Consider the following 27,940-nt stretch of genomic DNA (forward strand, 5'->3'; position numbering starts at 1 on the left):
TGCCGCCGCGCCCCGCCTCTTGTCGCACGACCGGCATCCCTCGCGCTTGGGAGCGGGGCGGGAGGTGGGAGCGGAGGCGGCTCCGCCTTGAGGGGCCTGGCTGCGCCTACAGGCTTCGTCATGCGCTGCCCGGGCTGGGCTGGGGGAACTTCTGCTGCGCATAACCCCGCCCTCCCTGCTGCTTAACAAGGCGTAGCGGGGCTTATAGTGATGCTACATCACGCCTGCTAAAAGGAAGGAAGAAAGCAGCGCTCCGTCAGTATCCAGAGACATCACCCCAGGAGCAGCTCTGCATTGCCGGCTGCCTGAAATCACACGCCTCAGAGACATAAAGAATGCGATGAACAGATTTTAATCGAGAATGACGGCCACCCTCACATCACATCTCAGAACATGAATTCATATTCCCACTGCTTACGTTCCACACCCATGCTTTCTGGAATGAGGATGGGAAGAGATGTGGCAGTCTTTAATGCTTGTGTAATCTCCAAGATGCAAAGTACTAGTAGAGACGGTAGTACCCTTTTGTGTACTACACACGTAGTGCTTGCTGCTTTTAGCAAAAGAGGGGTTATAAATAAAAGTATCTGAACATTAGGGGAGGGGAAAAATGTATACAAAGTGTTTCACAGAATTAATGCTTTCAAACACAATGCATAGAAGAGCAACAAATGACCAAAGGTTTCACTTTGCCCCGAAAAACATTTGAAGCGTATACATACTCAACAGTTAGCTATACACACATACTGAAATACACCTTTTAAAAACAAACAGCATCTATAGTGTTTGATTCCCTTATCATACAGGCACAGACTTTGCTAGCTTCTCTGTCCCTTTATAGAACATTAATGAGATTGTGCAATACTGGAGCAGTAGTCTAAAATATCCTGTATAGTGAATTCCATAGTAATTCCTGATCCAGGATAGCAGCGAGCTATCAGCCCTTCAAAGTGCTTGTACTGTCGTATGAACTCATCTTGCATTGAATGCCACACAACCTGCCAACAAAAGCAAATTTTAGGAAATGACAACTGGTACAGCATACTAAATGTGAACTACAGGACACATTAGCTCATTAATTTATTCCCAGTTAAGGTGACATGAAAACTAAAGCTTGTCAAAAACAAAGTTCAGTAAAGTGAGCTACTGCATTAAAAATTCTCAATGTTTCTTACCTATCAAGTTTCTTAAAGATCATTAATATTTACATCACTCCTACCAAGTGTATTACAAAGCAGAAAAAAAAAAAAAAAAAAAATGAGGTCAGTCTTGAAGAGGCTGCTTCAAAGAAAGCAACCCAAACCAGACCTGCATTTGTATTCACACTCTTAAAAGCTGCTAAGGCACACTTAACTTGTCATTACAACAGGAAGAAAGTTTACATAATATAATACAAGATCTAAATAGTACATTATCAGAAAAAGTCTAGCTGAACTATATTCTACTGCAGTGTACGAGCCAAATTTCATGCTAAGTTAATGGTTCATTTCAGTCTAGTTCCTTCTATTTCCATCTTATTTTGCAGAATAGAGATCACTCACTAATGGACAGATAAGGAATCATAAAGGGATTTTCTTTCAGAAATCTACCATACCTGAAACCAATCTGTTACGATAAATACAATCAGAAAAGGATTATTAAAAACAAACAAACCGCCACAAAACAGTTCAAAATTCAGGGGTTTTCAGAATTTTGCTGAAGCTATCTCCCAGGATACGCATACAAAAAAAAAATAAAGACCTTTCTGCAAACATACAAGAGATTTTAAGCCATGAATTAGTTTACCTGAAGTAAGTTTTCTTCTTCACAGAGATGTTTATCTACCTTCTTGTAAAGATTATCCAGTCCTTTCTTGACTTCTTTGCCAGGATACTCCTTTATAACTTTACGAAGCTCTTGCTTATTAAAAGCCAGTTGATAACTTACTTCTTCTTCTCGTATACCTTGGGCCACGCGAGCTTCAACACCTTCAAAAAAATGCTAACAAACAATAATACTATTAATGATTGTCATAAATACAAACTAATAAACTGCAAAAATTCTGGTCAAACTGCATCTTCAACAAAAATGTGGGGAATGCACAACAGTTGTTCTTTTTAACATAAGTTAAAAATATATAATTATATAAATTATATATAAAATTATATAATTAAGGAACAGCAAACCAATGCAGTACTAAGTAAGTAATACGGTAAAACTGAAATTAATAATCTACAGAAGCAGTTAAGCTTTCAGTTACCACCTCGTAACTAATACTGAACCAGCCTCAAACTCCTCAGTTTGTGAGACCACAGGTTAGGAAAGCATTGGATCTTTCAGATAAACTGACAAAGCATTTGAATTGGAAATTTTCTTCTTAAATCATAATTATACAAGAGCAGTATTGGTTCATTATTGCCCTCTTTTCTCAAGATTCCTCACCATGTTGATCAACGTAAAAAAAATGGAAAGAAATATGCTTATGAATGTGCATGTAGCACTGTAACATCATTTGAAGCATTGCACTGGCTCTGGACAGGATGGAATTAATTTTCTTCACAGCAGCCTTATGGTGCTGTGCTTTGGACTTGTGGCTAAAACAGCGTCGATAACACCACAGCATTCTGCTATAGCATAAGAGTGCTTGCACTGCATTCAGACTTTCCACACACATCCTGTCTTCCTCTTGCCTCCTCCACAGTAGACTGGCATTGGGCAAGAAGCTGGAAAGGGACACAGCCGGGGCAGCTGAGAAGCTGGCCTAAGTGTATTCTCTAGTATATAACATAATGCTCAGAAATAAAAAGTGCAGCTAGAGGAAGTGGAGCAAATGTTTGTCCTCAAGGGTGGCTGTTGTTCAGAGTCAGGTCAACCTACAGAAAGTTAGAAGTGGTAATAAGCATCTTAATTTTCAAGAAAAGAATACATCTTACACTATTCTGACAATAAATGGCTGTAAGCTGTGAAAGCCTGCAGTCCTGCTTATTGAAAAAGCAATTGAAAAATGGAGAACAGAGCAGAACAAGATTAAGTTGAATGCATAGCTCAACTTAGGACATATGGAAATTTCCTAGAACTTTTCTTACAGTTATATGAATCAGAAAGGACAGTAATAGTCTCTGCAGTTGAGGTGGGGAAGATCATTCCAAAGCTCCCAACTGCTCTCCAAGGTAACAGCTGTGGATGAAAACCAGATTTTTCATGGCAAAGTACAGTGCTGACTACACAAGTAATTGTGTATTAAATAAACAGTTTTGAGGAAGGAAAAAAGTGAGGGGAAAAGTAGAGCACTTTAGGCAGCCATGCTTGAGTCTAAAATAGACAGGGATTATGATAGATGCGGTGATAAATAGACTGGACATTGCAAACTAACCATATAAGAAAAAGTTATATACGTACTTTTAAATTGTGTAGGGTAGTATATAGCTAGACTGAAGTATACTTACATTTAATTTCTCAAGAGGCTGTCCAAGTGAGTAGACTACATAAGATTGAAGATGTTCAGTGTATTTCAGTTTGGCTTCTTTTTTCTCAGCTTCAAGACAAGAAATTTTCAAACGAGAAAGTGTTGCAAAAATATGATGGAAATTCTCCATCATTACCACATCCCTGGGTGTTTTCTGGCTTTCATTAGCTACTTTTTCAACTGAAAGATATGGGAAACAAAATATATAGAACTCACAGAGGACAACCAAATTCAGAAAAACATAACTGATGAACAGAGAAAAAAAATATATGGAATTTTATCACAGTGATAAAAACCACAGTGTGGTTTTGTTTTGCTTTTTTTACTTTTTGCAATTTTTAATTCTATGTGAAGTACTACATTTTTCTGACTTGTTTCAACATTACTTGTGAATTAACTACCATGCCGCATTAAACATACTGCTTGCATTAAATTTGCGTATCATTTTGATATTGTTTCATCTCCATTATTTATTTCTATCCCTTATACTCTCTCCATCATAAATACTTGTTGAAGTTCATGCTGTACTAGTGAAATTTTTTTTCTAAGTTCAACTGAAATTCTTTTAAATCTCTTAAAATATACTTCCCCGAATTCTTCCTAGTAGTAATTCTATGTGTATGTTTTGTGTATGGTTTGACTATTAGTGTCTACCTAGTTTCATCACTTGAACAGTAAATTCTGAAGTACTGAATAGTTGGCTACAATCAATGTTTTTAAAATTCACTGTCCTACCAACTTCTACTATGAATTGTAGTCCATTATACTGTGAAATGACACATCTTCACAACCTCCTAATGTGTTCAGAACTCCTGTGCTAGTTTCCTCAAACAAGCTTTATTGCTAGAACTTTCCTCTTCCTTAGCTTCCCTCTGAAAAAAGAGGTAAGTCTCAGTGGATGGAAAGCACTATAGGCAGAGTTGTCTCAAGGTATGTACACAAATCAGTGTGGAGGCGTCTCCCTGTTGTTTAAAAGGTAAGGACAATGTTTCTGGGGTTTAAATTTCTATTACTTCACCTTCAGCTTTTTCTTTTTTTCTTTTTCTTTTTTCTTTTTTTTTTTTTTTTGTTAATAACAACATAAATGAATAAAAACAGGAGAACAAAACTGTTCTGGTTTACCAGATCAGAGTTGGGAAAACAGGGAGGGATAAGAGAGACCTTCTACTGTGTCAGGCTAGGACACAAAGGACCTCAACTGCGATGAAATGGTCAAATTCCTAGCCAGAACACAAGGCTACATAAGGACTGAACAATACAACACCGCACTGAGAAGCTGAACAGTGTTAGATCCAAATGACAGGGATTCCACCCTATCTCCTCATTTAAGCTATGCTGATGAAGAAAAGCCAGAAAATCACTTCAGTCTGGGCCAGTAGTATTGCAGTTATTTCCCCTCTACTTCCTGAGTCCTGAACCACTTCCCCTGTCATAATCAAAAGTTACTTTACAGATATGTGTTAAAGGAAATATCTATGGTTTGCTGGTTTGCTTTTAAAGATTACATTTTATCAAAATGTTTCAACTTACTTCTGTAAATTAGAGTTGGGTTTTTTTTTGTGGTGGTTTTTTTTTTTTTTTTTGTTTGTTTGTTTGTTTTTTTAAATCAGTACAATGCTGGTCATGTGCTTCACAGCACAGATTCTTTAAAAAACCCAAAATATTATCAATTAAATGGAGCAAAATATACCTATATAGGAGGAATGAATTTAGTAAACATTATTTTATTACATCAAATGACCTACCGCTGATAAAAACAGCTCGAATAAGTTTTATGTATGCTTTATCCAGATCTCCTCGTCGTTCTGCATTTTTGAAAATTGACTCAGCGAGGGCTGCAAACTCTTCAAATTCAGCAACAAATGGAAGGATCCCAACTTTACTTTTCTTTGAGATCTTTACTTCATCCATCTGTTTCATTTGATTGCTCTTAAATTGAAAGAAACACAAAAGTTAGTCTCTACAATACAACTCCAGACCATATATTAACTAGTAAGAGAAAAAAATGAATATATCAAAAGTAACATATTTAATCAGGGAGATAATTTTATCTTTTAATTATAGCATCTACTGTTTTTTCTTTCCTTTTTAATCTTCACAGATTTGTTAAAAGTAAAAACTGTGAAGAAAGGTAAATAAAATCTTACAGCTTTTATATTCCTTTGCTTGCTTATTTAGCACTAATAAAAAAAACCTACAAAAACTAATCCACAACTTATCCACCAGAAGCAATTAACAAGTGATATTTAAGACTTCCATTCCACAACCTCACTTTTTAGAATCAACCCAGCAAACAATTCATTTTGCCATAGAAAGCCTCTTTAATCTTCTGTTGAAATTTTATTTCTCAGTATAAGCTAAAAAACAAACAAACAAAAAAAACAACTTCGAAGTACCTCAAGCATTGCTCTGACAATAAATGATCAGTGTTGCCAACCCTGGCCTGGACTCAAATTACACTTACAATAATAAAAACAAAAGCAACAGTCACTCAAACAAGAATCTGTACTAAGGTTGCCTTATTAACAATAGCAAATTTCCTTGGTGGCAGAAGCTGGCAAATCTTTTGGCAGTAGGAATGAAATCTTAATGTTTAACAAAACTCTGTGTTTTGTTTAATGATAAAAAATACCTGAACACATGGACTAGCTGCCTATTCAGCGTATTATAAAGATTTTAATTTTCCCTTAAGTCTGTGAGGTTGGTTTTTTTTTTGGGGGGGGGTGGGTTTGGAATGTAAAAAAGCCAGAGCACCATTATTTTTACTTGAGCAACTTCAGTAAAAGTTCTAAACTACTACAAGAGTCAGGTAGCTCACAGAATTAAAATTTTGAGAACAAGAGGATGTATTTCTTAAAAATAGCTCATTATTCAAGAAAACTGGAATGGAGAGGGAAGAGAGAAACAACTGCTAGTTAATTTTTTTTCAATAAAAGAAGTTTGGCCAATATAATAGCAACAAACACACTCATTTTCACTTCAAATTAAAGCAAAAAGTCCTAACTATAAAATCCTGAAATCAAACTGAAAAGGAGTGGACTTCCTATAATAGTACAGTTAGCCTAAATAGCAAAACTAAAGAACTTACAATGCATTTATCAAAGTTCCTTTTCACAGTCACCAAAACATTTCCAAGAGTTGTGCTGAGAAAGGAAGCTGGGTCCACATTTTGTGCAGTCCATACGTGATGGCTCATCTTAACTAACATATAGAGGGAATTAAAGCTATCTATTTTGTCCCCCAGTGCTATAAGATTGTTCAGCTCAGGTTCAATACAACGAAATATTTTTGTCATCATTTGTCGAATCATGTCCTTCCTAGGAAAAATACATAAGAAAAATATTAGTCAGACAGTTTACTGGATTATTTGAAGTGTTCTTTGATACACGTTTTAGGATAAATTTATTGCTTGTAACAGTCTCATTTGCAACCAGCACGTCTCATGATTTTCAGAAAGCTGTCTCACTGTAAAAATCAACAGTCATAGGTATGAAATATTCCAACAAAACATCTTCTATGTGAAAGCTGCCACACACTTAAATTCAGAATTTTGCTAAGCATATTTTATATATTATGGAGTCTAGTTTCACTTTGTAGTTATGTATTTATTCTATTGTAGACAGAAACTTTCATCCTGCGCACAGGATTTTTTTTTATATATTTGCTGTTGTATTAAAGTGACCACTTACAAATTTAGAGTTCACCATTCATTTTCACTAAAAGGGAACAATTTGTTATAGAATGTTATAATCAAAGCAATTCACATGTAGACTTAAAGAATAAACAGCATCAGCACATACTCAGATGATACTGTCTGTGGAACACCAGACATGTACGAACGAGATAAATTTCCTCCATCCATTTCCTCTGTTTCATTCTGTAAGAACAAGGAGTATATGTATAGGAAGTTGAAAGTTCATCTCAAATTCTGTATTGAAGTGACAAGCATGTCTAATGAAAGCAATAAAATTATCAGCTTTTTTATTTTCCCCCCAAAGTAAATACAATGGTTGGCGTGGTTCTGTATAAGATCTTCAGTGACGTTCCCCAGCACTATGTGCAATTACTCCCCATTGCCTTCCTGCATAATATCACAAAACAGCATATTTAGTGTGAACTTACAGGGAAATTGGGCCATGGCAAAAGAAATATGCCAGTTTCATAAATAACTTTTGCACTGACAGCCAAAACCTAAAGGTTGCTAGTAGAGAAGAAACTACTCATCACCCAGATCACTTAGTAGCCAGATAAATTCTAAAGTTAACTTTTAAATGGGTCTCTTATGAGACTTGCTCAGTATTTTTTTTTAAGTTCTGCCACTGAAGAAAGAGAGTCATACCGTTGTTGTTCCTGAGACATTCTGATGTTGCTGTAGTTTGAAAAATTTACTTATGAAGTCCTGTTCAGCCAGACATAGGGGCTCCAGTTCACTTAATACTTGCTCAAAAATCTAAAGAAATCAAATACTTTAATCAACACACTGACTAATTTAAGCTGTTACAAATACTATGTTTAATTATTATTACTTTTTTTTTTATTTTTTTTTTTTTACTGCTTATCTTCAGTAAGTGTTAAAAGGCCAATTTTCACCTAATAAAAATGCAAACAGTTGCAAACAGTTCAGAGCTTCTATCTCTAAGAGTGCTACCTGCATCTTAAGGTTATTCCCCTTCCTATTTTGAATGGATGAGAGGGAATAACCAGTACTTTTCCACAACTGAAAGTTTCTTAGCCTAAGGACAGACTTTTGTGCTGTAGTGAACACCTTAGAATTTTAACAAGAAGCAATAGATTCTGCCACCATTTTTTGTCCCCATTTGCTAAGATGACAAAAAGTAAAAATCTCTCACTGAAGAAAACAAGTAGAAGGTAACTGTTGTGTAGAAAAAGTTGGTATCTAACTACTACAGAAACTAATAGCAGGTCTTGTGCTGAAATAAGAATATTCATTGTGATTATGTTTAGTGTAAAATGAAGCACTATCTTGGAAGTAATTAATCTTAACTAGTATGAGCTACTGAAATTCTCAGGTGTTAGACATAAGTCCAGTCTATAGTGTTTACTTAACATAAGTATTTCTCCATAAATATTTAAGGATCAAGATATACAATAATTCACACAAGTAAATCCAATGGTAAATCTCTTCTGGAAATTCAGCTAAAAAAGGTAAATGAAAAAATCACTATGATTGCTCAATAGCTTGCAACTCTGTATATATTATCCACATTCACATTTTCCCAAAGGGTGAGAAAAAGTCATAACACTTGTACAAGACTATTTAGAAAAAAAAACTATCACTTTAATTCTAGAAAAAAATGCTGCTACTGTTGTCCTCATTTATATTTAAAAGCATTAAACGCTTACAATATTTCCTTCCAGATGGAAAAAAGAACAAGGATTTGAAGAGAGTGAGAGAAAAAAAAAAAAATTTATTAAAAAAAAAAAAAAAAAAAAAAAGAATCTCTCCTTCAGAATGAGTACTCTTCCTTCCCTTCCCCCTCATGCTGAGGTGTTAATTCCACTAAGTGAGTTTTGTGACTTCAAAAGGGTCAGGAAAATAAAAATTATAATAACAATGAAAAAATAGATGCTGAGGACACAATAAATGCTGAAGATACTCCAAGAACAATAAAGTGTAGTTGGTTAAAGCTGAAAACTGACAATGACCTTCCTGTGAAACCAGTATGAATAAGACTTCAGGACCATGCTCAGGTCCTGGCTAAACTGCCAAAATGGAACAGAACTCCTAAACGCTTGTACTGAGAGAAAGTCAAAGAATCAGATGAGTTCCTAATTGCTTAAAAATGCACACTGACCCAGTTAAAAAAATATATACTTTTTTTTTTTAAATAACTGAGATGGATATGGAACACAGTTCTAAAACACAGGTAAGCAGAGTTCCTATGCAACATTTTTGCTTTACCTTATCAAATTTTGTTCTATCAGCTACATCAAGATCAGAAGCAGACATGTTTCCCATGTCCAACAGTGAGGATGACTGAGACCTACGATTTCCTGAACTCTGAACAGAGAGCTTATTTAGGCTAGAAGTGGATCCAGTCAATTTTCCAGAGCTTCCATGAAGACCTGTTAAATAAAAAAACCATGAAAGAGAGATGCAAAGGTAGAATAAAATCCTCAAGAGCAGGTTCATTACCAAATGTAGGACTACTAGCAACTTCTGATCTTCTATGTTAAAAAAAAAAAAAAAAATCAAACTCACTTTATTCTAGACTGAAAATGCTCTTGCTATAAATCAGTTATTTTCTCATTACAAAGTAAGTGAAATACTTCAGCAAGTTTTAAAGTTTACTACAATTTAGATATCTAATCCCACATTGTAAATTATGAAAGAGGTATAACAGGATTTTTCTAACAGATACAGAAGTCAAATACAGGAATACTAGGGTATTGTGCTTGAAAGATGGGAAGCAAAGATCAGTTATGATCTTTGTGAATGTATACTTTGGACAAAGCTGCCATAAGAATAACATTTTATTCAAAAGAGGGGAAGAAATAAAAATCAAAAGTTTTACAGGCACTTTCCACTTTTAACTTCTTTTTTTCTTTTTGCTATATAGCTATTTTGTCTGACCTACAATCCCAGATGAACTTTGCTGTTACACTGATGTTACTCCCTATGAGCAAAACTAGTGTTCAGACATTTCTCCCTGATATTCTAGAGCTTTCCCTTGGGTGAGGTGCACTTTTCTGTTGATGTTTGAAGTTTTCTGAAATGCTGAAACAGGATGAAGAAAGCCAGTAACAAAAACAATGCAAAACAAACAAATAACAACAAACACAAAACCACAAGAAGTCATCAATATTTGACCCAAATGTAAACTTCTCATACCTCAACCGTAAAGAAGCTTGAAAGCAATCCTTCACATTTCATTTAATTGCCATATTAGCACCTTGACATGACTTTCCTGCTCTAGGGGTATGTGCAAATTTATATATTCAGTAGAAGCTGAAAGAGTCTGAAACTAAGACAACCTCTTGGGCATAAACACTTCTTTTAGATCACCTACTAGCATGGGGAAAGTAAGAGACACAATCTTTACATGCAGTACTTCTCTATTTCTATCTTGGGCAATCCTGGCTGCCTTTAATTTTTGCCTAGCAAAAACAGTGATTCTGCTAATGCTTATTTCATACAGAACAGAATGCTCTAGCACTTGGTAGGCTTCCCATGATGCAGCACTACATCTTTACATTGACACACATGCACTGACAATACCAACTAATGCAACTAGTCATACTCACTCTCAGTTTCCTGTTTGACAGCACTTTCTTTTCGAGGCAGTGTAGCTGGGATGGATTAGGTTGCAAGCATCAAAGACAAAGACAAGTTAAAATGCAGTTTGCACAAACCATGCACAAGATGCAAGTTAAGCTCTAACTGGAAAGAAACATGCAAAGAACTATAAGCAGCAAGTAACTACATGGCAAACACATTTAGTTGGAGAGGTATCCTAGAAATTGAGAATCTAAGCTACATGGAAAAACAATACATTTTAGTTATTAAACTTTTTCCTATACAGTGTATTTAAATACATATTGCTAAAAATATTAAGTTCTCCCAAATTGAGAAGTTCATTGAATTAGGGATTTATATGTAAGAGTACATATTGCAAAAGACTCAGTTTTCAAGATCAATCATCATACTGATACCAGACAAATAAATTTAAATGCATTTACGCGGTTTTGTACTGAGTCAGAAATAATTTTCCAGCTCTTCAATTTAAAAAAATAAAATAAGAACAAAAACACAGTACTGCAAAAACCATTTGTATATGAGGTAAAACTGGTTAACTACTTCTGCTGTTAGCAAACCAGAGTGCTTACATTGAGAATACATCTCTGTATTCATGCCACATCAAAAACTGATGACTTCAAATTTGAAGAGGACGAAAACAGTGTAATATACTAAAAATAGCAAGTTTTTGGTTTTTTTTCCTAGTTTATGCCAAATAAAACACTTCCCTCAAGTGAAATTCAAGAAGAAATTAACAGTAAGTGGGCATTGCAAAAATTTCCTTACACCTGTAGAGTAGAGAATCCCTAACCAGTAAAAGGCATTTGCATACATACACTAAAAGCAGTATGTAGTATTAGGAAGATTTTGATGAGGATGGATCCCCGAAATGGAGCAGCCAACAGAACCTACTGTGATAGAATGAGCAACAAACACGTCTTAAATAACAGATGTTCTCAAGTAGCCAACACCATTGACAATTTCAATGTCAAATCAAAGTTAATTCCAATCTAGTTTTTAAATCTTGGGTTTGGGGCAGTTTTTGAATAAAGAAGTGTAGGTTACATATATTTATCTTATGCACATGCCATGCATTTGTCCCTTTTCTTCATTGTCCCCAGTTTCCAAATGCATGGGACCATATGACAGAATACGAAGAACCTATAGGCAAAAATCAGGCCCAGGACAATCAGAAGCATCATACTAGCTTTTCAGAAGCCACATAATGTAAATGTATAACAATAGTAGCACATTTACCCACACTTGATTTTGCGGTATTTAGGTATCAAAGTCTTGGCTTCATCAGAAAAAAAAAAGACTATTTAATGCAAGTGTGAATGCTCATGACTCAGATTATTATTATTTTTTTTCCCCATAAAAATGCAGACAAAGAACCTTGCATTAGCACAGAATGCCAGAATTCTCCCAGCATCCCCACTGCATTTGAGGGATTCAAAGAGTAGTGCTATTCCCAAAGCACAGAAAAAAAAAAAGAAAAAAAAGCAGGAACACACACCAACACAGCTTGGAAACAGGTCATCCTCAGTGTCTGAGTACAACTGGAGCATTATACACCTACACTACTTCTTAAAAGTTTGCTAATAAGTGATATATTTTGAATTAATGCACAACCAGTAGCATTGCAATCATTATATTCAACATGGAATGTTTTGAAATTACACATCATTATAAGCTGTTACAAACTAAATACACAACTTGATATTTAAATAAAGTGAAATCGTGTTCATATAACAGCTTTTCAAACATAGATAATTTGCTTTTCCATCTTTGCAAGTGATACCAATAAAAGCACTATCAGTTCCGAGGAGTGAAGTTTTATTGGTCTAATACATTATCAGATTAGCTTCTTGCCCCAAGTACATGGCCACTGCTAGCTATTTTAATAGCATAATTTCCATTCATAGCATTAGAATTCCTGGAGAGTCCCCACTTTTAGTTTCGGCTTTGTGATTGGTGCCTACCAGTTTTCACAGGACTGCATACTTGGGCCAAGTTTTCTATGTGAGTCAGTCTCCAGCAAAACTCAAACAAGCAGACAGCTTTGTATGACTGAAAACGTAACATTACAAAAGAAATCAAACCAAGAGAACTGGTTAAAATATCCTTTGCCTCTCTCTTCCTAGACTATTCTGTGCAAAGTTCAAACGTGCTTGAAATGTGCACAAACATGTAACAGAAGGCTTCTCAAATGCAGCTCTTGCACTGGTGAATTGAAGGACCTCTTTCTCCAAAATGCCAGATCACAACATTCACAGACATCAGGAATGTAACTGCTACAAAAACCATTTCAACACAAACACAGATCACAAATGAAGTGCTAGGATATAACGTTTTAGGTTATATTTATAGAAGTGTTCAGTTCTACTAGTAAGAAGCTTTACAGGCTTTAGAAATTTAACTGTTCTGACAGTGTCACATCATGGCACCGCTTGTCCTCCATGTCCAACAGCTCGCCAAGACTAATCCTTCCAGCTGCCCACTCCCCCTTACTCAAAGCCTCACCACTATCCCCCTTCCATACTCTCATTACTTTCCTCTGTTCTCCAACATCAGCAGAACCCAAAGTAGGCTTGAAATAACTTATTAGTTCAAGCGGCACTTCACTTTTGAATTCAGAGTTTGGAAACAGGTAAACTGTGACATATATAAATATCTTCAACATTCTGAACCTGTGCATTTGAAAATACAATATAGCCAATTATATATATTTCTATACTGCTGTTGCTACTTATTCAGTTTTGTTTTAAAGCTTCACTTCTATACTCACACTAGACGCTTTACTTTATGAGGAACACATACTCCTTTAAACAGGAAGACCTACAAGTTACTAAGTATGGAATCTATGACTACATAGCAAATCTCACACAAGTTTGTTCATGTAGAATCAACATTAAAAATAGCTTCTTCAAAATCTACCTGAAGTCTTAATAAAAGCAGAATAGCAGAAGAAACATATATAAACACACGTGCTGCTCAGTCTTTCTTTAACTCCAAGAGCTGATTTTCCAAATTTGTTACAGTAATGAAATAGGATAGTTACAGTAATAAAACTGAGTGATAATTTATTAAAAACTTGAGTGTAAATTTAAAATTTGAGAAATATTATTTCTTATCCTTCCAACTTGCTCCATTTCACAATAATTCAGTTGTAATTCTTTGGCCTTGGGGAAGCTAGAAAAATATCAATCATATTTCTTACACAACTTTCATCTTGCAACAAGTGAACAATTTAGAGCATTATAAAATTGCCCCAAGATGTTACAATGAGTATTTTCTAAGTAAATAATAAAAATCAAAGAAAGATATATGCCTCCTAGAAGCTTACCAAACTTTTTTCCTTCTTTGGTTGTGCCTGTCATCTTGATCTTGGCAACTTCAAAGAAATCTTTTATTTCCCTTTCATATAGACGTGATAAATAATCCATGTAATTCTTAAATGAAAAATGTAAAATTAGTTAACAGGAACATATACTTGCTTGTTTTGATTACAGTTAAATAGATCTTAAAATAAAACATAACTGTGTGATTGTAAGTTCTACTGAATAACTATTGACTGTTTTGGACCTTACAGATGTATTAACACGGCCCCAGAAACAACTACTGCTCCTCTGCAAGGAACCATTTATAATGTGATACATACAAGCAGGATTACACGTGGAAATTATGGAATTTAATTCAAGAGTAGAGTGGGGGGGGAATCTGGCTTCACTGTTCAGTCTCAGTGTAGGATGCCTCTCCTAAATAGCTTCCTTTGCCCTCCTTAATGACACCTTCAGCACAAAAACAAAAGACTCAAAAAACTTCAGGATACGCAAGCTGTGTGTCCTTACTGTAAGACTCAAAGAATTCCAAATTTATGTTTGTAACACTGCCAAAAAAAAAAAAAAGCTTGAATTTTAAGACAACAATTGGCACAACTGTAATGAGTTTGAAAGTTTTCTGTTGTTTAGATCGTTTGGTACAAAGGTTATAATTTCTTATTCACGGACAAATATGACCCAATATGTTTTTCTCCTACTTACTTCAGAATTTTGTTAGCATATATAATACATAAAAACATCCTAACTTTTTTATTTTTTAAGAAGTCCATAAAGATGTCAGTCACCTATTTAACAGCTTCCTTAAACTGAAGCAAAAAGAACAACTACTTAAAAGATTCTAGTCCGACTTAAATCTTCTAGCACTGAAATTTCAAGAATGACAGTACTTCAATAAAAGAACGCTCATTCTGCTAAGGAACAACTTTCCACCGACGTCTATCTAAACACATTTTCCACATCATCTGATTTTTACGCAAGATAGTCAACAATTACACATACACAAAGCTAAGATGTTTCTATTTGATCTACTTTACAAGAAACCTCTGATGTTTTTGATAGTCAAATGAAATGAAGAGAGTAAGGTCTGTTAAGATAAAATGTCAAAAGGTGAACAAGCACATCAACATGAAAACATCTTAGTTATTTATCTTACTAGATTGTAAAATGATAAACTTGCTTTACACAAAAGTTAGTGTCAAATGATACTTCATAGCATCTTGTGAAAAAAAAATACAGGATACAACAAATATCAAACATGACATTTCTTATTCCAAAGAGAAACAAAAGAACAGTGAATGTAGCATGAAGGAATATTAAAAGAGTACACACATAGTCACAGATAATTCATTTAAATTTCAAAACAGTCTACTGTGTAAATTCTGTAGCATTAATGAACACTTCACATACCTTTGTTAATCCTTCATATTTTCCATAATCTGTGTTCTTGAGCCACTCCATGAGTTTTGCATAGCGAAGCAAATCTCTATGAAATGGGTGGTGATTGGGTAATGTCAATTCTACAGAGTGCTGGGCAAGAGTAGAACTCTGATCGTGACCCTTAAAGAGAAAGTATTAAAGTAATTCTAGAAGCACAATACAGAGGTTCAAAAACTCAAAGACAGCATCCCATTCAGAGAAACAGAAGACTAAAATGTTAGGGCTGCTCTGAAAGTAATGCCTCCTATTTTATTCTGTTGGCCCATAACATCAGAGGCAGTATCAGTGGTATGACTATAGAAGTTGAACCTTCCTGCCAGTATTCTATTGTATGTTATTGCCACGTGACAGACAGCAGCAGAGGGGCAGGCTTACAAAACAGCATCTGACATGGAAGTACATATGAAGCAAAGGTGTGCCACTGAATTCCTCCATTTGGAAAAAATGGCATCCACTGACATTCCTAGATGCTTGCTGAACATTTATAGAGATGAAACAGTGTGAACACAGTGAACTGAGTGGTGCATTTCAGTAGTAGTGACAGCAACAGCAGGTCACCTCCACTGGTGCACGAGCATAGCATGCAGGCTCTCATTGGAGAGAACACATAGCAAATGATGGTGCCTATTTTGAAAAATAGTGTTTTGTAGCTGAGATCTTGCTCTTTGTATCTGCTGTAGTTTTCATAGTAACAAATAGGCACTCATTTTGGAGCTTTGTATCTTGCGTAGAAAAAAAAAGTCAGACTCAGACTGAAAAGATGCCAAAAATAATACAAAAACTGGAGTGTTGCAGGTAATGCATCTTAACAAGCTTGTTCTTTGTAAGGCTCTTGCTGTTTACAGCTTTGCATTAAGGGCAAATCAGTTGGGTGGGGTTTTTTTTTGCACAAGAATTTGAGGTACACCTCAGTGGAGATTTAGTGACAAGAATTCAACTGTTTTTGAAAAAAAAGTAAAAACTAAGATAATTACATTGTTTCTGTAAGAATTACAAAAATAAAAACACAACAATCCTGTAGTTACTTCTTAAAAGTCTTTTTCCATATGCTGCAAGACGTTTCAAGTTCCTAGCCAAGAGGTGAGTGAGGTTTATGTTCTTATGAAAGTATGTTCAAGTTAAACCAATTCAGTAGCATCTTAAAAACTTCAGTTCATATACATTTTATCATCGTCTCTGAAGCACACACACATTTTCAGCACACATTTACAAGAGTTGAGCAGTTTGGGACATGCAGTATACATCAATTGTTTTAACAGCAAGCTACTAAGTTCATACTGGTTTTTACTGGTACATTTCCTGAAAAACATAATACCTCTCAAATGAAGATCGCTTGGTATTTCTTGAACAATCTAAGATTTACCTAGTTCAAGCTTTCACTTTCTTGAACTCACAGGAATTCTGGCAATTCAGGAAGCGAGATGACATCACAGCTGTGCATTCTGCTGCTACACAGCTCAACCAGATACAGAGGTAACTCTGTGACACCAGTGTTAATGGAACAGAGGGCTCAATGTAAAAATGAGTTCAACATTTTCTGTACAATATACATTTTTTTCACCCAGCTTGTAAGTAATACAGCAATATAACTTCATCACTTTTGTCTCAGCAGTCCTAAGTTGTTTTCAGCTCCTCTGTTGCAATACAGTTATTTTAGAAAGATTAGTCAAATTATTCCCGATTCTTAAAAATAACTTGAATGACTATTCCCTGACAAAAAAAAAAAAAAGCATTCCTGGCCAGTTCTAACTTGGCTACAAGTTGACAGAATACAATCTATGCTGTTGAAAGACTGCCTTTGATTTTCATTAAGTTGGATCACAAAGTCAGAACTAAGAAATTTTGGTTTACCCTTCTGCATTGCAGCAGCCACAAATCAGTTTGAGACTTTGGTTAAAAAATTCCTAAAGGCTTCTACAATACAGTTACTACAGTTACTACAATACAGTTATTTAAAAAAAAAAAAGAAAAAAAAGAAGTCTTGTTATTCATTGTAAAAGACTAACCTTTACTAAGTAAGGCAATGTGGACAATCTCACTTCTGTATAAAGCTAGAATGCTTTTTCGTATCCAACCTAAACACAGGCTTATTTTAAGTTCTCCTATCTGTGCAAACTGAAACTGAGTCACAAATGGCACTCAAAGTTCCAGAAAACATCATTATTTAGTCTCACAGATAGTGGGAAGAGTCACACCTAATGTCCTTTCTAAAAACCATCCTGCAGTTAGGCTCCAGCAAAAAGCTAATCTCATGAGGTATCATTACTGCAATATATGACTTGGAATTGCAATCCAGCATTACCCATACAGCTGCTGAATATATACCATGAGTGATCACGGAGGTCATACTTTATACTGTGATCATTTCTGGGCACACAGGTATTTTAGACAAATCTTCAATAAACTTGTATGAAAACTGGATACAGAAACAAGTGCACAATCCACACTCTTATCCTCTGGTGTGCAACAGCATGCATTTTAATTTTCAAATTATCTACCTGATGCCTTTCTATTCCCTTTGTTAAATCAGATCAAGTGTAAACTTCCAATATAATCTGTAAGTCAGTAGGATAAACTTTAAGTAGACACTGCAAATTTATACTGTATGAGTCTATGAAAAAGAAGTTTATACTTCTAAACTGTTGCACTTAGGCTAAAATGTCACTGGAACTGCTTCTTCACCTTTGTTCTGAAACAAAGCAGATATTAGCAGCTGCTTAGATATCTGCACATCTTCATTTTCCATTTTGATTTGATACTTCTATTTTATTTAGATTTTTTCTTTAGTACCTTTTTTTTTTTAAATAAACATTTTAAACAAATAATGCAACTCTTCATTTGCTAAAGTATTCTGCTTAGATGTTTCAAAACCACAGGACTGAGAAATAGCTACAGTCTGTTTATCAGATTAACAGAACAAAATTTTTTTGATGAAAATAGAAAAAAATTGTTACATCTGCAACAATTGAATCCATGCCTCTGAACAAAGTATTTCACCCCCCCCCCTTCAAAAAGCTTAATGCAGAGGCTCATCTTTCACATTTAACTATTCCAGTCTAATCTTGCAGTGATTTTTTTTGTTGTTGTTTAAACTGCTGATTAATACTTGATTAGAAACAACTTCACAGAGGGTAGGTAAGTTTATACAGAAGACAATATGAGATCAAAGTTAGTACCAGAATTTAAAATACACATTGTTTACAACTGTGAATTTGCAATGTTACTCATTCTTAATAGCACTGGCAATCTCTTTGATAGCAGTTGATCTAATACACACAGTATTACACTAAAATAGTAATCTCTTACCATTTTTAACAATAAAATCCTTGGCGCAGATCATCAGAAAAGACATTCTGTTCAAAAGCCACTTTCATTTGCAAATCTAAGATTCAGATTTCATTTATGATTGCCTTTGCATTGGATAATTTCTACTTGATCTTCATTTAAAGGCCAGGACAGATGGCTTGCATTCAGTTTTTCAAAATACAAGTCATGGGAGAAATGTACTTAAGAATAGAGCTAAAGATAAAAATTTTAACGTGCTTTAGAACTCTGATTTCTCTGCAGAAGAAAACGTAGGAAACACTTTTCTACCATTAAAAGAAAAACAGACTTATACTCTCAAATGCCATTTTCTATGCAATTTTCCAGCATAACTCTATCTCCTGCAGACTAACAAACAAAAACCGTAAGTTCAACTGCATTAATATGTAGAAAAACTAACCTTTTATTAACAAATACTATTGTTTCAGACCACTGTACAGTTATATACACACTACAATTTTCTGAAAGAAAACGTGTCTCTGCAAACTTTGGAGATCAGAGTTTCTCTATCAAGAAAATAAACACTGGTGGTAAAAACACTGGAACTGAGAGAGGATGCAAGTCTGATATTCTGTGATCAGGAAGGATTTCTTATTGTAAATACAAAGATGCAGCCACTAGTTGGGTAAGTCAAGCTCAAAAAAATTAGTTGGAGAAGCTTGTATGAAAGCTGATGTACTCACTGGAACTGAAAGATTGGAAGACTTGTTATAGAGTTGAAGGAGGGTCTGAGTAAACTAATTGGAGATAAAAGAAACAGTAAAGATTGAAAAAAGAAAAGACATCCAGCCCTTAAGAAATAAAAGTCATGACAGTGATCTCTAAATATTTTAATTAAAGGCTCAAAAATCAGGGTTTAAACATTTCCTTTCTTCCTTTTTTAGCTTTTGAAGTTCAGAGATCAAGAACCCTGATCTTTGCAGCCTCCACAACCCATGAAAGTTAACACTTTTTTTCAATTAGTCAAACCTTAAAGTTAAAATAAATCCTTACATATGACACATCTGCTTAACACAGACACTGAATCCACTACAGAGAAATATTTTTTTAACAGACTTCTGTAGTCACTATAGTTTGATGCGATTTAGTAATCTCTCTCCAAGGTACCTCAGAAGTCCATTCAGTTGCTGGTTAGGATCACAAAACACACGCAATTTTAGACTGTGTTCCTTTTCAGGAGAAGTTTAGGATTGAAAATTTCGTATAAAATAATAAGAAATAATACCTGCTGAACAAACACGCTGTTCAAATGGCTGGTAAGTCTCCGTGCAAACTGCTCACGCAAGTCACTAAATCGCTGCTGTTGCTGTTTGACTGCATGAAGCATATCATGTCCTAAAAACAAAAAGAATTCACAGAGTACAAACATATGTAGTAATATACCACATGTGGGAACCAGCAGGACAAAAGGTCACAATCCCTTCTGTGTTTGGAAACAACATCTGAGACTGGTTGGAAAAGCACACAGAAAAGAAGCACTACCGCAATAAATTTAATGTTAGCTTGTAGTTTAACAGAAACATTACCTGGATGAAGAGCTACATTCATACACTGCAGAAGGGCATCTGCTGCATTAGTGCAGGCCTCAATGCCTCGAGAAGATGTCAGATCCCCTTCCTGAAGAGCCTTTATATGACCTTTAGCCAAATCCATGTGATTCTATAAAGTAATAGATTTCCTTAAGCAAAATCAGGTCATAGCTTGCTATCCTGCTAAACCAAGAACAATAAATACAATTCCTCTATTATAAAAGCTTACTGAAGTGAGTGCAATAATAAAACAGAAACAAACTGATGTTAATTTAAACATACAGATATCAAAGAGGGTAGCAACTTAGAAGAAATTTATATGAACAGGCACAGTAAACACTATAAAATTGCTTACCACTAAGTACTCTATCTCTGACAGTAGCTTCACATTGTTTGTGTAGCTGAGATGGATTAGGTGATTACTTTCTGAAATTTGATCCATTTGCTCTTTTACACTCTGAAGCATTTCTTCATAACTGCTTAATTTTATCTCGATTTGGTCCACTTCCTTTAGAGCTTCATCCAGCAACTTCATCAAGATATTCACCTGTTTCTCTGAGGCCATAATTGACTGGATATTTGCCTGTACAGAAAATTATATCGTAAGATTTTGAGACATTTTTGCACCTCAAAAGCATTTTTATATACTCTTCTATCTAAACCTATGAACATAAATATGAATGTCTATTCTCCCTGCATTTCCACCTCCATGAAAGCTATATATGAGTATATCCTTCTTATCTTCTCTCCTGTTTATGCGAAAGCTTGCAATTTATTTCAGAAGGTCTGGAAGGTGAATAATAACCTACAGGTTACAGTTCTGTTTAGGAGAAGATGTATGTTTAAACATGTAGCAAAATGTTAGCTACTTTTTCAGAAAACAATGCTGACACACTGTACATCAGAGGAAATGTTTACCCCATCTAGAACTTGCAGCTCTCTAGACAACTTCTCTGCAAAGGCTTCAGCATTAGAGATAGCGCATTCACACCCTTCCATCATTATTTCAATATCCTGTTCTTCTCTTGCATTTAATTCCTGGTATTCATCCACCGCCTCTTCATCACCTCCTGCTACACTTTGATTCTCTCCGCTTGGAACTGATTCTTGTGTAGAGAAGGAAAGTAAAACACGTTACCAAAAGCAGAAAGTCAAAAGCATTTTAAGTGTACTGACGTACATTCAACAGTATTTAAATAAATGAATCTATCAAATCACTTTCGTAACAAGCATCTGCTACCTACGCACACTTTTTTCAAGTCTTCCATGGGTCTCATTAAGATTTTCAGAACTGGTTCTCAATAGTGGTCATTTTCAAATCATGCAACATAAGTAAAACACAAATAGCCAGCTTCCTTTACTGTATGTAAAAAAGGGCATATTGTCTCTGTTCACTCACTTACCATGCTGGTAATCAACATCATACGTAACAGTATTATTCTACAATTGCAAGCAGAAGACTGGTAGAAATTTGACTATTTTGGCAGACTGAACATAAGGAAATATACTAAAGTTAAATACATCTTCAGCATCAAGACAATTTTTATCCAAAGGTAAGTTGCGCAGCACGAAAAGCAGTACCAAAGTAAGGGAAAGTTACATAATAGTGCCTTTGAAGAAAAAAAAATTCTTGTTGCAGCATTTAATTCAAATAGTCACCTAATGACTGAAAAATGTTGTATTCAATGTTAATGTAGTCCAGGCAGAAACTATGTAGGCAATGTGAAACATCTCTTATCTCTACTAACTTCGTAAGTTATTTAAAGCCCTGTTTTCAAAGAGAGTAAGAGTGAAAAAGCACATTATTCAAGAAAAAAATGCTTAAACAGCAAAATAAAGAAAAAAGGTGTTACGCACCTTCTGTGACTTTAGGCAGTTCTGGAGTATTAAAAGGTATGGAAAAGCAGAGGGAAAGGAAGCAGAGAATGTTAGCTAGGCAAAGCATGAACAGTGTGTATTTCTAAGTGGAAGTAAGTTTGAATGGTTTAATATCACAAGAACTTGAAGAGGTAGAGGTCAGCTATAACAAAGTTTCTGACAACACCAAAATATAGAAACGCTATCCTGTTTTACACTTCTAATCCACATTCCCCTACTCAAATCAGTCCAGTATTTAATATCAATCTTCAGCTTAGCCAGTTCTGACGGAAGTGATGCAAAATACATCTACTTGCTAGATTTTAGCAGAAACTTAACTGTTAAAAGATAGTGAATATAAAAATAGCAAATACAACACAAGCAAATGACAAAAAGTCTTTCTGGCATCCAGTCACTCAGATGTGATAGGATCCAGCATCCAGCAGAATTTAATATGAGTCACAGAGTGTATTTAGAAACCAGATGAAAAACGCCATCTGAATTTTAGCATGCTACTTGAGCACCATTTTTAAAAGTATTTTTATAATTCACAGCAAATTAGAAATGGAAGGTTTTTTTTGTTTTTGTTTTTGTTTTTTTTACACACAACTACCAAGCCTCACAGGTTGATTTTGTTCTGTTCAGAAAGGTGATAAATTAGAAATACAATAAACTCATCAATATTAGGATTTCATTAATCAACTATTTTGACCCAGTTAACAGATTTACAGTATCTAGTTTTCTGTTTGGAAAATGAGTTATCTAGTCGTCTTGCTTATTTGAAAACTTTAAAACCATAAAGGAATAAAATTGAATAGGAAAAAAGTAAGGGTTAGAATTTTTTTTTTCCCAGTACATCCACTTCATATTAGTAGTTACTAAAATTTGCACTTAACATGCAAATATCATAGAAACTGTATAAATTTACCTTCCAAAAGTTGTGAACTAACATTAATGAAGTCAATTTTTTTTCTAAGGTATCTCTGATTGAGTTTCCAGATGCATGAAATGAAAGTGTTCTTTTCCACTGTGCTGCTTGCAACCCATTTGTATACTTTGTCAAAATGCAAATCAAATTCAGGATTCTCCTGCAAAAGACAAGATATGTTACAGCCTCAACAATCAAACAATTCTCTGAGCTGCACAGATTGTTTCTTCATTTAATTACTGATAGGATAAAATGAAACTACACATATGCCAACCATGAGCTGATACACCAACATTGGCACCTTGATGTGCCTTAATGAAAAAAAAAAAAAAACAAAATACAAGTAATGAATACAGTATTCTCAAGGAAGATGAGGTAACAATAATACAGTACAGAGATTAGTGAGGGTTTAAAGAAACATTTGACAGCACTGCCTGCCCAGAAACACAGTCCTCAAAATGACTAACTGCCTTCTGTTGCCAAAAAGAGTAGCTGGAGTTACTGACAACACAAAACATAACTCAGGGAGACTCAGAGAGAAGGCAAGGGGAGAAGCTTATTAACACATCGAGACTATGCACTTTCCACAAGCTTCCAACTTCACGATTCAGAAGGTTTAAGAGCTCACCTGCAAACCTATATACTGCTCATTAAAAACGTTTCTGCATTCTTGTAGCCCAGTATCAATAGCAAGGTGGTCATAAGAAGCAACTAAGAATGGAATAGTATTTTATGTAAGGCATGAGGCAGAAAAAAGAAAAGTGTATTGGTTCTTAGCAAAAACACTGCACAATCACTGAGAGACCATTATAATGAACTAAGCAGATGTTCAGAGTATTGCTGTTGGGGCATATCTAGACTTACTCAGTTTAACAGGGCTATAATCTTGAGAAGCCTGGAAGAAAATGCAGGTATAATAACCACAGGAATGTATGATCTTAATCCCAAACGAATATGTTATTAAACTAAGATTTAGAGCAATTAGTTTCAGGGAAGCTAGCACTGCCTTGGAACCAAAAGAATGTTCTGAACCAAGCACTAACCCAAAAAAACGTTACACGTACTTTAACAGCATCTTTGGCATCAACAACAGCCAGGTCTCGAAGTGCCCATGCAGTCTGCCGCTTGTAGAAATCTCCCTTGTCAGATTTTTTCACTTTTACCACATTTACTTGCACCGGTCGTTCTGTTGTCACTGTTAAATGAAGTACAAGAGTAATCTCAAAATGCAGAAAGTAACATCCTTTTCTGCTGTATTTCAAATTCCAAATAGAATTACTTGTAAGGGAGTTCAGTTCCTGTGGTTTTCCAGAGCTCTCTGCCTTGAATTCTTACCAGCACTCCTTGTTGCATCTTATTTACACTGATCAGCCTAGAAGTCTAACAGATGTCCCTTCTGAGCACTAAATAAAGCCTGCTTCAGAAGCTCACCAGTCTCACATAAATAGTTTTTAATCTTTAAGTCCAAATTGCATGGAGATCTAGGAGTAAAAGTACAGAGCTCTCCTTCTTTCTTAATAGAAGCAATAACACAAGTGTAAACTACAATTGATTTTCTCCATTAGAAACGGGGCACTACTTATACAGGGCAAGAATTAATGCTGTCATATGTTGTAAATAAAACTAAGAGAAATGTAACTGAATAAAAAAGGCAAAGACACGCAGTACAGTGCAGTATTGCTACATACCTGTGGCACACAGAAAGCAGTTTCTCTTCTTTTTGCCTGCTTTGCATACGTTCACAATGCTCAGTAAGCGTTCATCATTGGGAGTGAAAATATCCCTCTGTAAAGCATGCTTGATTGCAGTCATTTTCTCTCAACTGAAAGATTTTATGAAGACATAATGCATTCAGGCATTTAACACACCTAATGCAAAACATCTCTTAAACTCCAGAAACTTTGGGTTTCTTTGTTCTGTTTTTGAAGTCTCACAAAGACCTGTTTCAGTGCTGTTGCCAGAACATACTACTAAATGGAGCAGGTAGTTCTCATTCCCCTCTATCCTCACATACAGGCCTATCAATTGTTACAGCAATGCAGAATAAAGTACATCATTGTACCTGGCAGAAAGTTCCATTTGAAGACCTAGGTCAAAAAAAAAAAACAAAAAAAAAAACCAACAAAGCCTATGATCTTTGACTAGTTTGCCAACTTTCCCGTGGTATATGGACAAAGCTCAGAAATGGAAAACATTTTGGTTTTTATTTATGGTGTTCCTCAATCTGCCAAGGGAGCAAAAGGATATTTCACAAAGAGAAAAAGAAAACAAGCATGTATACGTAGGAAAAAAAAAAATCAAAGAGATTTCTTCCAGGAATCAGATGGCTACCTCAAACCCTAACTCCGACCAAATTCTAAAAAAGACTTCTGCTGACAGGCACCAAACAGCCATCATTTACTCATTCTCACAGCCTGTGGCAAAGAACGCAGGAGAGCATACAAGGAGATGAAGGAGTGCCATTTACACCTTTCTGTGAAGCAGCAGGTACAGCTTAACATTAGTGATGTAGTCACATACAAAACCAGACCATCGCACTGCCCAGACAAACTGCACTGCCACTCACAGTCCCAGCAACGAAGTTTACTCCATAGTTTTTTCCCTCATTAAGAACAGGGTTCTGGGCTGATGTGGGGCACACAGAAATGCAGACAGATGGGGAAGGGAAGAAAGTGACACTAGAGGCTGTTCAAAGGGTTCACCTCCATTCTTTGCCCCAACACACAAATGAATCACTCTTGCAAAAACAGCAGTGAGAAAAAGGAAAACAGTTAGAAGAAGGAGAAGCAGGAAAAACAAGCTGTTCAGATATGTGGGATGCATCAACAGCTTTTTTTTGGCTGCTTTTTTTTTTTTTTTTCTCTCCACTTTAAAAACGCAACATTCACTAGTAGCTCTGATTTTCTTTGGCAATAGCTTGAAGTATGCATGCAACATGATCAGAAGAAACATTTCTCTTCAGAAGAAACATTGCTCTTCCAGCAAATTAATTTATGACACTTAACTAAACATGCACTAAACAAGAATAAAATCCTGAGAAAGTCATAAAATCATGGAAGAGACCTCAGTATAAACAGGTGATTCTCCAGCAAAGGCCGCTGTAATTCCCATAAGAGTCTAGAGAATCTGAGGAAGAAGGAAAATACACTTTTTTGGAACTTACTTATTATTAAGGAATTAGTACCATTCATCTAATTCAGAACAGGTCCTCACATTACAGATTGCTCCAGGTGGAATAAGAAGGGCAACACAAACACGTTTCAATGATTTTAGTTAAAAAGAGTTCCAATACAGCTTGCACCCTAAAATTCTAGTGTGCTAAGAACATGAACAACACATACTGCATGCTACTTGTACTGCTTCATCATAAGGCTGCAGTTACATTTTAGGTTGTTTTTCTCTTGGAGATACTTGGGTTGCACTCCCTAACAAACATGCAGCAAACAAAAAAAGGATTTCCAGTGCAACTGAAAGGACACTGACTTTACTGCCTACAGTCTTTTATGTCCCACCACATCTCCCAGCTTAGGGAATTTGGCAATTTTAAATATCACTAACTAAAGGCTTTGAGAAAACAGAGGCCAGCATGCTAAGCTGGAACCAGTACTGCGAAGAATACAGAAGTCACAGCATTTGAACCAATGCTGTTCGTGACACCTCTATGCCTCTGCAACACTCTTGTCAGCTGCTAGCCCACAGCATTCCTACATTCCTTCCCCTTCATCAAGTGCCAGGCCAAGCTTCTGTTTCCAAACTGCACCAGGTTGTGCTTTTCTTACTCATCAGCAGGTACCCAAACATGAACACACAAAGTACTGACAACCTTACGCATTTCAGAAACATCACTTTTCCTTCCCGATTTAGGATTTTACCTCCTGTTCTAAACCACAGATTGCTATAACAGACCCCGCCGTTTCAGCACTGACAGCCACGACGTGCTCTGACACACAGCCCAACCTTTGCTGCAAGCTTAACCCCGAGCCGCTGCCACCAGAACCTTCACACGGAGCCGGGATGAAGCACGAGCACATTCTTTATACCCGAGCGCCGCTGTCCCGAAGGAACCCCGAATAAGCAGGAGACAAAACTGCTTCCTCAAAACAACGCTCTAGGATAACTGAAACCAAGCCAGCTTCTAAGAAACGCCCTTTAAGACACCGCTGTATCTTTCTCTCTTCAGTGACGGTGCAAACAAGGCCACTTATACGTGACATTCATCAGACACGGCATCGCGCCAGGTCCCGACCCTCCCCGCTCCGCCACCGCTCCCCGCGGGCCGCAGGCACAGCTCAGCCGTCCCGAGCCGACGAGAGGCCGGGGCCGTGGGGAGCGCCCCAAGCACGCAGCGCGGGGACGACTGGGGAGGGGAAATGACGAGGGACGCCGGTAGCGCCTCGCTCTCACCGCAGCGCCGTAGCTGAGCGGGGACGGTAGAGGCGACGAGACGGTACCGCTCCGCGCCGCCCGCAGCAGCCCCGGCCTCGCCTTCACTTCCGCCCACGTGACCACGCAGCACGGCTGCCCGGCCGAGGCGCGCGCCCCCTACTGGCGCGGGGGCCGCAAAGGCCGCGGAGGGCGTGCAAGAAAGGGAGGGAGGAGCCAGACCAGAGGGGCGCGGGCAGGGGCGGGGCGGCAGCGGGGTGTGAGTCGTAGAACCGCAAGTCAGTCATTAAGGTCGGGAAAGACCTCTGAGATCTGGTTCAACCAATGACCCGTCCCCGCAGTGCCTGCTAACCACGTCCCTAAATGCAACATCTGCACGCTCCTTCAACACCTCCGGGGACAGTGTCTCCACCACCTCCCTGGGCAGCCCGTTCCAAT

The 27,940-nt window shown here is 36.4% G+C and overlaps 1 protein-coding gene across 4 annotated transcripts; it reads right to left on the bottom strand.

Moving 5' to 3' along the window:
- Window positions 1-336: 336 nt before the first annotated feature.
- Window positions 337-27,606, bottom strand: EXOC1 (exocyst complex component 1). Of its 4 annotated transcripts, XM_042871215.1 has the most exons (20): window positions 27,524-27,606; window positions 24,808-24,941; window positions 24,184-24,314; window positions 23,120-23,279; window positions 21,253-21,440; window positions 20,690-20,917; window positions 20,332-20,464; window positions 20,031-20,140; window positions 19,489-19,542; window positions 15,452-15,601; window positions 14,050-14,155; window positions 10,712-10,756; window positions 9,369-9,532; window positions 7,785-7,895; window positions 7,246-7,322; window positions 6,534-6,762; window positions 5,191-5,374; window positions 3,426-3,625; window positions 1,786-1,980; window positions 337-998 (listed from the first exon to the last, which is right to left on the bottom strand). In XM_042871215.1, the coding sequence occupies exons 2-20, from the start codon at window positions 24,929-24,931 to the stop codon at window positions 846-848; spliced, it is 2,742 nt and encodes a 913-aa protein (XP_042727149.1). In that variant the 5' UTR covers window positions 24,932-24,941; window positions 27,524-27,606; the 3' UTR covers window positions 337-845. The 4 variants fall into 4 exon arrangements, with proteins under 4 accessions (XP_042727149.1, XP_042727151.1, XP_042727150.1 ...); XM_042871217.1 differs by lacking the exon at window positions 19,489-19,542; XM_042871216.1 differs by lacking the exon at window positions 10,712-10,756.
- Between the last annotated feature and the right edge of the window lie 334 nt (window positions 27,607-27,940).

Source organism: Lagopus leucura, unplaced genomic scaffold (genome assembly GCF_019238085.1).
Source record: "Lagopus leucura isolate 7727_CA_CO unplaced genomic scaffold, USGS_WTPT01 Super-Scaffold_100004, whole genome shotgun sequence".
In the NCBI taxonomy this organism is placed as follows: Eukaryota; Metazoa; Chordata; class Aves; order Galliformes; family Phasianidae; genus Lagopus; species Lagopus leucura.